Source organism: Styela clava, chromosome 14, assembly GCF_964204865.1.
Source record: "Styela clava chromosome 14, kaStyClav1.hap1.2, whole genome shotgun sequence".
Classification (NCBI taxonomy): domain Eukaryota; kingdom Metazoa; phylum Chordata; class Ascidiacea; order Stolidobranchia; family Styelidae; genus Styela; species Styela clava.
Window position 1 is genome coordinate 10,846,876 of NC_135263.1, and position 12,010 is coordinate 10,858,885.

Sequence of the window (12,010 nt, forward strand, 5' to 3'; positions counted from 1 at the left end):
TCAACAATTTATAGTTTACCACATCAATTTTAAAACCACTGATCAAAAGATTGTTGCAATAAGTGCAGAAGGCAAACTAGTAACTGATTCTCGTGCGAAAGTAAATGATGACATATTTCCAGGATTGTTATGAGTGAGACTCACAATGCCTTGGAAATTAATTTTGGAATGTTGTATGTTGTATTTTGATTTTGACATTGTTGACGAAATAAAATACTACTACTACTTTATAAATTTGGTTAAAAATCAAGAACAAACTTTTCGACTTTGCAGTCAAGATGTACGTTTGATTACATATATATGACAATGATATCATTTATGTATATGTACGGTATATGTATTTGTCAAAAAAAATAAGAAAAAATTGTTTATTGACTTTTCCCCAAAATTTTTTTTGTCCTCTGCGTTCTCAAATACTTTTCGTCATTGAAATATTAATTTTACCTTACCCTAAACGTAATTTACTTTTTCATTCGTCATAATTGCTTAAAAGAATTTACGAGCATGACTTGGCGTGGAAGTGCCTTCGACCACTTGGCCCCGCATCTGGTTCCGAAGAGGAGAAGTTACTTTCCCGCCAAACATTATCATTAGTCACGTTTGTTTATGTTTTCAAGTCAGCCTTGCCAACCAATAAATCAAGATGTCTAATCGGGCTAGCACACTGCTTACATCTTCATAACCTTTGTAGGTGAACATATATTTTCTAAAAATATACCGGTACTCTTAATATTGTTGTTATAGTTATTCGTCCAAAATAACTTTGATTGGTGACAGATGTACGTGACTTATGATACACTACCAGAAAGTAAGTACCAAACAATGTTTAAAAAGTTTATTGGACATGGAGTGAACCTTTGGGTCGTTTTGTTTTTATGTTGCTTTTCTCTTCAATTGCTGGACCAATTGCTTTGAAATGTTCAGTGGTTGAAGCTTGTTGTTGTCGATTGAAGGATATCACTTTTATTTATTTCAAAACTATAACAGCATATGTGAGCTCTATAGGATTCGATTTTCACTTCAAAGTTATGTGTATTGACGTTATCAAAATTAAAAATTGCGTGTCATGGTTCTGTGGCAACATCTCAGTGATTTAGTACTACTTTGTTTGGGCCTTTGGCTCCATATATTTGAGCAATGCTCTCTTGTTATGAAAATCATACGGAAACAAAAAGGGTAAAGGGCTAGCAGTTTGGGCAAAGTTATTGTGCTAGCTAGTACAATAATTTAGTATTTCGGGATTTTGGTTTGATAAAGTTCTCAGAATTGCCGTGATGTACGTCAGGACTAATGTAGTCATTTCGTATTTTTTCAATAGTTAATGCATAATTTTACAGTTATAAAATTAACACTCAGGGTGTCTCCATCTTATAAAATATATATAGATATATTTAGTCTTCTTTAAAAAAAAATATAAACAATTTAGAAAAATCAACTTGAATTTCCATCCTATCAATTATAAATGTTATTCAATCAAGATACAAAATTTAAATAGCAAACTAAGTCGTGTAAACATACGATAAAAATAGACGAAATAATTAACAATGTAGATAAATACGGAAACTTCCGATAAGGCACGCGTTTAGAAATACAATGCACGGAAATTACTCGCGTGCTGTTGTTTGTTTTTGACCATAAGGTATTCATAAGATGATCAGTAGGATGAAGCCGTTTAACCAAAACAATTCAGCAGTTATCAGTAAATACCCCCTCCCGTTCAAAAGCAAACATGAGAATATAGTTTACGTATGTAATATGTCGATTATATTACTTCGTCTAATCCTAGCTTTTAAAGGATTACCATACCTTTGAAAAATAAAGGGTGAAGATGGCGATATAAAAGCATTTCGTTGATGGCAGAGGTATAATAGTTGTTTTGTGAAGGTTTTGCTTAGCTGGCAGCTTCATTCGTAGTGGCACATACATAGCCGTCATAAAAGAATACGCTTTGCTGGGAAATCGCATGGTCCTATACAACCTCTACTTGACTCTTTTAACTCTGAAGTGCTTTAAAAGCCACAACCAAGGAATCGGTATAAATTAGACAAATAACACCGATTTCATTTATTGTACCTGCAAAAGTTAGCCTACTTTAGATTTCAGTTAGAAGAAGTACCAGTGGTAAATAAACATTACTGATTTCTGAGATGTATTCAGACTATTTGAAAGCAAAACAAATAGAAACCTTCATCTCAAACGCGACAAAATATTGCAGCCTACTCCAGGATGAGACCCAAACGGTGGTGAAATTGCGGTGGCGTTCAAACGGCACAAACCGACACGCGCGCTTTTTCGTCTCTGCGTAGCTGAAATCACTTTTGCACTCAATATAAAAGCTTTTGAGAGACGAACAAGACCTCATTCTCTCGTAACTGTTGGACCGGCTTGGTTTTGCGAAGTGGATCGTACTTCAGAAACCCTATTGTCATTCATGTTACGCATATGTATTCTAATATATCAAAACTATGCCAAAATCGTGGGATCTCAATATACGGCGGTGCTCCTGATGGGTAGACACAACCGTCGTTCGATAAATATCGTAGACATTTTAACGATGGCAAGCCCCGTACGGTTATCCTAGCTTTAGTACTTACTGATCGACATGTTTTCATTTGTCAGGTATATTGATTGGCTTATAAGGAAAAACGAATATGAAATTTTTTATAATACTGGCAACAGTTTTGTTGATTACTTTGATTTTATGTGTTGATGCCGCTCAAGAAACAGCAGCGAAGTCCCATAAGAAGCGGCCTACTCGAAGGATATTAGACTCTTCCAATGTAGTAGTCGAAAAACGTCAGCGCAGGAAAAACAGAAACAAAAAGAAGGGGGTTTCGAGATTGCCCCCGCCGGTTTCTGTGGCTTCGCCAGTCGTGGAAGCTTTCACCGATATATTTCACCCACCCGTAACGGAATACAGACAGACTCAGTGTAAAGAAATTCCACCGCAGTTTGCCCTTTGTTATGACATTGGGTATAAAAAGTGAGTAAATAACATTACTTTTACAATAGTTTTCTGGTCATATGGAGATCATGAGCTAAAAAGTGCCAGATGGTTGGTTGGTAACAATTTAACTTGAGACGGTCTTGAGGCTAATTTTTTATTTGTTATGCGCGCACGGTTTTCTGTATTATGAACTATATTTTTCTTCTCACTTCTAGAATGCACTTGCCAAACCTCCGTGGACATGATTCCATGGACGAACTTCAAAAACAATCCAATGAATGGACTCCTTTACTGGCCACCAGATGTCATCCCGAAGCGCGAAAGTTTCTATGCTCTGTATTCGCACCGGTTTGCGTTGAAGGTAAGTGTCAATTCGTCTGGAAAATTTCGTGAATCTCCTTCTGTCATGCACCAAAATAGAACTGTTAAGTTTATTCTCAGGGTATTCTCGTTTTATATATATTCATAGCTTTAACATATTATAAAATGTAAACGTGTTTATTTTGCACGTCGACTTTAAATTTATAAGTTCAGATTGCTGTCATTATTTTTCAAATTTCATTGCGCATAAAGACCACACAACTTATATTTACGTCACTCCTGTTTTTGTTGGGTCATGGTGAATGCATGTAACTCTTAATATAATATTTTTCTTACAGATTTCAGCAAACCCATCCCACCATGCCGATCACTTTGCGAAGCAGTACGTGACGGTTGTTCTCCTGCAATGGCGCGGTTCGCTTACCCTTGGCCACACATGCTAGATTGTTCTCAATTCCCTGCTGACGATACCCTATGCATTCCTTCAGAGACGCCGAAGATATCAACGCCCAATATGACCCCTTCTGGTATGTAGTTTATTGTTTTTGTTTATTTGGTAGGGATTACTTTTTTTGTAAACAAAATGTCACGTTGTGCGAACCACCCACGCAAATTGGATTTGGTGAAAATCCACTAATACGATTGGATTATAAAAACACGTTCAGGATGATACTGTTCAATAAAAATGAAGAATACGAGATTTTTGAGATGCGAAAAGCATTCAACTTTTTTCTGACCATTCATGAGGAATTGTTGATAAGTAAGTGTGATTGATGTTTCGCGGAAATAAAGGAAAGATATACTTATATAGGCCTACCTTATAGGGCCTATAGGCTTTCCCGGAGAAAAAGTTGTTTTACATAATATGCTGTACTCAATGTCACTCTTCAAGTCGCAAAAAAATAAACTTCTTAATGCCCGAAAAGCTTTGTTTTTGAATAAAAGAAAATTGTAGGCCAACAACTCAGCAATCACCACCAATAAAAGCTTGTAAACTTCTGTCATAGATTTAGTATTCTTTTTGAGTGGATGACTTGCATCACACCTGTGAAAACTAAACCATCTGTCCGCGAGAAGTAAATAAGCGAAACCAAGTGCAAATTTGGCTGCGCTTCAGCGATTTTTGATGGCACAATTCACTTATGCATTGTGTTGAGCGTAACAAAACATTTCCGGGTTATTTTGGCAGAGTCATTTATTGATTTTGTACTGTTCTGATAGGCAAGGTGGAAAATCTCCAAAAAGTGTCTATCACACCTTTTCGCATATTACAGCACGGCTATTGATGGTTTCGGAAGCACGCACGGCAAACGGGAGGCGCAAGTTATTTCGTTGTTTCCACTTAATTGAGTTTCAAAGAACACACGCCGTCATCGTATCATAAAACATTGTCTAGCGCTTGTCATTCGTCGCCATTCGGTTTTACTCCGATATCGCTTTGAAACGAAATGAAGCAGGGCGTACGCTAAACGATCTTTAAATTCCGACACGACATTTCATTTCCTATGTGATATTTTATGTTCGAATTAGAATGGACCGCCGATACGGAAGAGGTTTCAAATAAATAAATTGGGTTGTTATTATTACAGGACGTCCTATACTAGCGGAACGATAGCTGTCGTTATTTTGACACAAGTGACAAGTTTTTTTTGTCTCGTTTAGAAATGTCCAGTATGACAACATACGGTTCGCAGTTCTATTCATTTGCGATTTTAAATCTCCTACTGTCTGTAAACCAATGAAATTACCAAATAGACAGTGTTCTTATACAGAGATTCCAACCTATGAATTTTCTGATTTTTGTGCTGAGAATGTACACTGCACAATATTTATTCTATATTTTGTTCTTATTTACAGCTACTAAGACATGTGCGCCTTGCCGTCAAAAGAAAATAACTTCAAGTTTCAAGAAAAAGCTATGTTCTTTTGATTTTGGTGAGTAGAGATACCTTATTAATATTTTCATTCAATTATTCATCGTTCGTTTGGTACATAACGCTGCTTCAGTTTTTCAGCGCGATAAACGACTGTCTTGGTATTTTATTTATAATTTTTTTGTTTTATATTCGTAGTCATGAAAGCACGGGTAAAGCTTGTCTCATATCACAAAGGCAGTACAAAAATTTTACTGGAAAAGAAATCTCGTTCGGTCTTCAAGTGGCTTGATCAAGTAGACTCAAAATCAGCAGGTCGGAAAATGGCTAAAAAGAGTACGATTTGGATGAAAGATGGTTTGAACTGCACTTGTGATGTCTTGGATGGTGTACACAGCGACTACCTTATCGCAGGATGGCAGCAAGGCAGTAAATTGAAGCTCCATAGCATCACTAAGTGGCGAAGATCAAATAAAAGAATTAGCAAGCTACTGAAACGAAAAAATTGTGGCATGAATTACGCCAAGAATAAGAGGAGTGGAGGACATTGAACTAAAATATAAGAGCATCACCACGTTCTATACAAAGGCACTTCTTCCAAAGGAATGGAAGAAAAGATGAGAGCAGGAAGCGATGACAATATTAGCAAGACTGGATTCTGGAAGATTTATCCTCGACTTTTCGTCCCACAATTATAGATGATGTACTTGGAAATACCCAGACATGCGGCGGTGTAGTTGTAATTAAACTTGAGCAGGATATACAAAGAATTTGTGTATGTACAATCTTTCATATTCGCTCTAAGTATGCATAATATCAAGCATTTTCACAATCTTTCATCCGGCTAATATGTTAAAGAAGCTGGACTATAAACAATGGTTTAGGATAAATCTTTTCTTTCAATTGTGAAACAATATCACCCTCTCAACCAATTTCTATTGCTAATTGTGATTCCCTCAAACGCAACAAAATATTGTCCTCCCTATTTTTATATTTTGAAGGAAATAAATATTATTTCAATTTATATTTTAAATTTCCATTTTCACCAAGTTTATCGTGTGATATTTATGATTACTGCGAACAAACAAACTTTTGTATTCTTTATATTTATTGTAATGTTTTTGCACTTTTTTATTTTCTTTCGTATTTTATCATTAAACTTTATGTAAATTTAATAAATTCCTTCTCATCAAGCGGAAGAGCATACCGAAAATAAAACAGTAAACAGCAATCACATTCGATGTTCATGACCAATCCAATGAACTAAGACAAATAATCAAAAGTTGTTGGTATGTAACAAATGGACGCTATGTCACTGTTTAAATTATTACGTGGGGAAGGTTTCATACGCAACCACGACAACAGTTGGTTTGAAAGTTTCTGACGCGGCCAAGGCCAATTCGATATATATAATTAGCAACGACAGCTTAGCTAGCATGCAACTCGATGATCGGTGGGCACAATTGGCACCCGTCAAATATAAAATTTGCGACCGGTGTGTTACTACTAATCTGCAAATTGCAAAAGAATACCAACGCATCATACGTAAGTAACTAATTACCTAGAAGCAATTAGTCACGTTACTTTCGGTGATTTCTTCATCTATATTCAACAACTCTTTGTGACATCTCCACATTTTCTAGGCCGTGTGTCCCATGTTACAGAGGATATCTGTTAATTAAAGTGTGCTGTTTGATTTGGAAATAAGTTCAACATTGACCCACTGCCTATCTCAATCAGCTTTCTTACCTTCGACCCACTGCCCTATTCTTCCCCTCCTCGATACACTGCGCTGTCTCCCTCACGCGTCCTCAGACCACCGTACTTGACCCCACCGCTTCCACACTCGCTATATACAGCTTCGTTATTTTCGACTTTACCCACGCCCCGACCACCAAATTCAACCTTTATCTACCACTCGACTATATCTTGTGTAACTTTCAAAAATGCACAGATAGTAGATGAATTTCTAGCAATATATCAAGTTAAAAGTAGCACATTTTTGGCTACCAGTAATGGCAAATCCAGACAATAAGCCTACGTTAAATACAAACAACCTTATTGACATGCCTCCCCGTGGTATGCTTCAATAATTTAATTGGCACAATTGAACCGCACAAAACCTGGAAAAAGATCCGAGATTAGCAAGGCGGTATATATAAGGAGGGTGAAAACAGTGGGTGGGTCAAGAATAGGAAGTTAGGGCCGTGATTCGAGTGTAAGATGGCTGCGGGAGATTGGACAATAGGTCGAGTAGATAAGGGATGCGGGGGATGAGCGAGGTAGGGCAGTGGGTCAAAAGTAGGAAGACTGAGGGAGATCGGCAGTTGGGAGTGGATCGAGGGTAGGGAGATAGGCAGCAGAGTTGGATCAATTACAGTAATTCAGTTCAATTACAATTACTTCCTTACATATTTCAATTACATTACAATTACTCCGTGCAAAAAATAACAAATTACATTCACAACAGAGCAGAGCGAAACAGCCCTTTGACGCTACTGCTACCCTCAAAAAAATTCCCGAGTTTCGCGTGGCAAGAATTTACAGAATCAAACCAGACAGCCAGTGTTCCCATGGATTTAGCCTATTTTTCACAGCTATTTCCAGACTAATTTTTCATTGTAACTTTTAAAACTACAATTCATAAGGAGGTAAATGATGATTGACTTATTTGATCCATACCTAAATTTCCGAAACATAACTAAAAACTAAAGAATATAGCATTCAAAAACGCAAAATGAGGTAAAGTTTACAACCACGACTGAAAATTTGTCTGACTGTCTTAACAGATGTGAAAAAGCATAAGGTTACGTCACTTTTTCGCATCTTGCTGACTGGCTAATGTTACGAAATGAAAAAGGAAGGCGATTCTCGGAAAAAGCCTCTTGGAAAAAAATTTCACCTCGTGTTATTGCGGGCCAGATGAAAGAACGCTGTAGTTTGGTGACCCCTCGTGTAATTGAAAGTGTATTTGAGCCAAATTTTAGCAAATTACAATTACATTTGCACAGACTGAAAATTCCTCAATTACATGAAAACCTGTAATTAATTACATCAATTGCAATTACAAATGATCCAACTCAGTGGGACGAGATAGGGAGGATGAGGGAGATAAGGCTGTGGGTCGAGGGTAGGAAGGCTGAGGGAGAAGGGGCAGTGGATCGAGGATAGGAAGGCTGAGGGAGGTAAGGCGACTGGTCAAGAATAGGAGGGCTGTGGACGATTGCGCAGTGGGTGAGGATAGGAAGGCTGTGGGAGAATTGTTTTGAGGGCAGAAAGGCTGACGGTCAGTGGGTCGAAGATAGTAAGGCTGAGCGAGATAGGCAGTAGTGTAACAGCCGTTCTTTGTGACCTGGACGACACCGACTGCACACTAGATATTTATTAACAGTTCGATAACGCGGTCTTTCAAGCCCCAAGTTTGTATCTTCAATCCAGAAAATCACACAACTCGAAGTATACAGTTGACACGGTTATTTTAATACAAACGTAAAAACAAATCAATACAAAATACTTGCAATAAATAAATAATCGTACACAATTCGGCCTTCTCAACTTTATGAACACATTTATCAAACATAGTTAATTAACAAGTCTAACCAAATTACTATTAAATAACTTGCAGCCTTCAAATCAGAAAGAGTTACAAATTATAACATACCGAATTTGTCTGCTATTCCAGGCTTAAATTATCATAAGTTGAACATGAAATCATTCGTCAATGAAATCCGAACAAATCAATTAAATAAACTATACCTGTAAAAACAACCACAAAGGCAATCTAATGTTCATATAAACATCCCTAAACTAGGCCTATGTGGAACCGCCATATTCTACAATATTTAATCGTCCTACTGTCAAAACAGAAAGTCAAGGTCGCTGAACAATTTTAACTCATTTACAAATTACACCGAAACGTGCGCCATTCTCTGCAAAAGTAAAGCGCTATCTAAAGCAAATTACCGAAACTATCCTTGTCTAAGCGAGACATGTCTGGGCAAGCAATTGCCCCCGAAGACTCTCTCAATTGTTTCGTAACAAAGTGTGTGGAAGCACACTGTCAATCAAGTGAAATTACGGCGTCAACAATAACAAATAAATCACTACACAAGTTAAGTTAAACGGACGCAATGTTTGAGTCAATAGAAAAATCAAGTGAATGCAATTCTCGATGTAACATTCCCCCAGCCAGATGTTGGAACCCAGTGAAAACATCTTACACACAAATTTCTTACATCGAGAATATCACACACTTGAAAACATTTTACTCATTAACTCCATGAATCAAGCACAACTTAGCAATTGGCCTTCTCAGTAAACCCTTGCATGTCTTCACAGTAACTTGACGCACAGCTCCAAGTTTATCAGGTGTAGTTTCCATAACACGTCCAGTCTGCCACTTCCCTCTGGGTATAGTATTGTCCACAAGTAGCACAATATCGCCAACTTCCATATTACGTTCTTTAGAGGTCCATTTATGTCGTGTCTGAAGTGTGGGTAAGTATTCTTTGGTCCATCTGATCCAAAACTGATCAGCTAAATACTGAATTTGTTGCCATCTTCGTCGAGTGTAACAATCCTTTTTGTCGAATATGCCGGGAGGTAAATTACTTGCAGGATTCAGTAATAGCAATAGATTTGGAGTGAGTGGCTCATCATCCTTCGGATCAAAACGTATTGGATTGATGGGTCTAGAATTCAACTGTGATTTCACTTCACAAAAAATAGTAGCCAAAGCTTCATCTGACACCAACTGATCGTGTGAGAGAGTAATCAAAATCTTTCGAACTGATCGAATTAATCTTTCGTAACATCCTCCAAAATTAGAAGCAGTAGGTGGATTGAATTGGAATTTAATATTCTCCTGACGCAAAAATTGTCCACCTTTGCTTGAATTCCAAACTTTTATTTCTTTACGTAGGATTTTATTTTCGGCAACGAAGTTACTACCGTTGTCACAGATGAACTTGAATGGTCTACTTCTACGTGCAATAAATCTTAACGCATTTATGAATGAATCTGCATCCATCGAGTATGCAACTTCCAAGTGTACGGCACGAGTTGTCATGCATGTAAATATACAGCCCCACCTCTTAACAGTGCTTCGTCCTGGTTTTCACAGGAAAATGTCCAAAGTAGTCCACTCCAACATATGCAAATGGGCTTGCACCTGGTGTGACTCTTTCTTTTGGAAGATCTGCCATAATCTGTTTACTCACAGGTGAACTTCTTCTTCGACAAACCATGCATTTTCTGATAACAGATTTCACCATAGCGCCTCCTTCAAAAATCCAAAATCGTTGTCGCAGAGAAGTCCATGTACTTCCCATACCAAAATGATGTGTAGGTAGATACATGATGTTCTCTTATAATCATCTAAGTTACATGATGTTTGTGAGGGAGTATAATCGGATGTTTAACATCAAAATCAACCGGTGCATTTCTCAATTTCCCACCAACTCTGATGAAGCCATCTTTCACAATCGGATTGAGTTTATGCAGGAAATTTAAAATCTTCAATCTCTTCAGTACTTGTTTTCCAGATGTACTTCTATGATTGCCTTTCAGTAAGGCATCAAGGACTTCGCCAAATTCTTGCCTTTGTATATTTTTCAAAATATCATCACCAGCAACTTGCAATTCTTCAACTCCAAGTTGCTCATTGCACTTAAAATTCTTCTTCTTCTCATGAAAGTAGTCTTTGAATCGAATCATTCATGCACTTGCCTTTTTCAACTTATACCATGTTGAGAAATATGAAATGAATTTATCCATGGCTTCAAAGCAAAATCAGTAACATAATTCGCAACAACTCGTGGCTTGCATCTTACAAATTCATCAGGAAGCTCAGGTAACTGCACTGGCGGTTCAGGCCAATGTTCCTCTTGCTCTTGGAGAAATGATGGTCCTTTTAGCCATCGTTCATCCATCAATGACTGTACCGACAACCCTCTGGATGTATCATCTGCCGGATTCAAATCTGTAGGTACATATCTCCACTACAAAGCATTCGATCCTTCTTCAATCTTTGCAAGTCGATTTGCCACAAATGTTGGAAATCTTCGTGATGTATTAATAATACCTAAAAGCACGGAAGTTGAGTCTGTCCAAAACAGTGACTCTATCTCTTCAAAGTCCAATTCACGTCTCAGGAATAAATCTAATTTAACTGCAAGAGCTGCAGCTGTCAACTCCAGTCGTGGTATTGAAACAGTTTTGATGGGTGCAAGTCGAGCTTTTCCTAAGAGAAAGGCAACATGAATCTTCCTAGTTTCATTTATCAGTCGCAAATATGATACAGTTCCATAAGCAACTGCAGAGCCATCTGCAAAATGGTGTATTTGACGAGTCACAATATTGCCAAAACCAGAAGGCGCAAAACATCTTTGCATGAATATATTCTCAAGTTCAAGAATATCTTCGAGCCATCTGTTCCACAATAATTTTTCACCATCCGATATTTCATCGTCCCATCCATAATTATTTCGACATAGCTGCTGCATCAGAATCCTTGCTTTAAGTATTACAGGTGCCACTATTCCCATCGGGTCAAATATCGAACTGAGTACAGACAAAACCCCCCGTTTTGTTGCGGGTATTGATTTCACATTAACATTAAATCCAAAACAATCTTATTGGATATTCCACTTTATTCCGAGTACTCGATCGATCTTTTCAGGTTCTAAATTTACACTTAACGCAGTCTGCTCTGTCTTTAGCAGGAATCTCAGACAGAACTTCAGGATTGGAACTTTTCCACTTTGCTAAATGAAATCCTTTTTTCTCCAGCAATTTGTTCGTTTCTCGAACAATATGAATTCCCTGGTCTACAGTAGATTCAGGTAATCACCAACATAAAAATTTCGCT

The 12,010-nt window shown here is 37.5% G+C and overlaps 3 protein-coding genes across 3 annotated transcripts; 1 reads left to right on the forward strand and 2 right to left on the reverse strand.

Moving 5' to 3' along the window:
- Positions 1-235: 235 nt before the first annotated feature.
- On the forward strand, positions 236-6,335 carry LOC120341261 (secreted frizzled-related protein 2-like). Its single transcript, XM_039409741.2, has 5 exons — positions 236-2,983; positions 3,163-3,308; positions 3,607-3,795; positions 5,126-5,203; positions 5,341-6,335. Exons 1-5 carry the CDS (start codon positions 2,652-2,654, stop codon positions 5,691-5,693), a joined length of 1,098 nt encoding a protein of 365 aa, XP_039265675.1. The 5' UTR covers positions 236-2,651; the 3' UTR covers positions 5,694-6,335.
- A 3,071-nt stretch (positions 6,336-9,406) lies between these two features.
- On the reverse strand, positions 9,407-10,210 carry LOC144432054 (uncharacterized). Its single transcript, XM_078120076.1, has one exon. It carries the CDS (start codon positions 10,208-10,210, stop codon positions 9,407-9,409), a length of 804 nt encoding a protein of 267 aa, XP_077976202.1.
- Positions 10,211-11,141: 931 nt separating this feature from the next.
- Positions 11,142-11,687, reverse strand: LOC144432055 (uncharacterized). The gene has a single exon (XM_078120077.1). The coding sequence runs from the start codon at positions 11,685-11,687 to the stop codon at positions 11,142-11,144; it is 546 nt and encodes a 181-aa protein (XP_077976203.1).
- Positions 11,688-12,010: the final 323 nt, after the last annotated feature.

Bases quoted from the DNA above. Each gene is read 5' to 3' on its own strand.
- LOC120341261 (XM_039409741.2), top strand. From the start codon at position 2,652: ATGAAATTTTTTATAATACTGGCAACAGTTTTGTTGATTACTTTGATT. The intron at 3,796-5,125 runs GTATGTAGTTTA...TCTTATTTACAG, and splicing joins GCCCAATATGACCCCTTCTG to CTACTAAGACATGTGCGCCT. The intron at 5,204-5,340 runs GTGAGTAGAGAT...TTATATTCGTAG, and splicing joins GCTATGTTCTTTTGATTTTG to TCATGAAAGCACGGGTAAAG.
- LOC144432054 (XM_078120076.1), bottom strand. From the start codon at position 10,210: ATGACAACTCGTGCCGTACACTTGGAAGTTGCATACTCGATGGATGCA.
- LOC144432055 (XM_078120077.1), bottom strand. From the start codon at position 11,687: ATGGGAATAGTGGCACCTGTAATACTTAAAGCAAGGATTCTGATGCAG.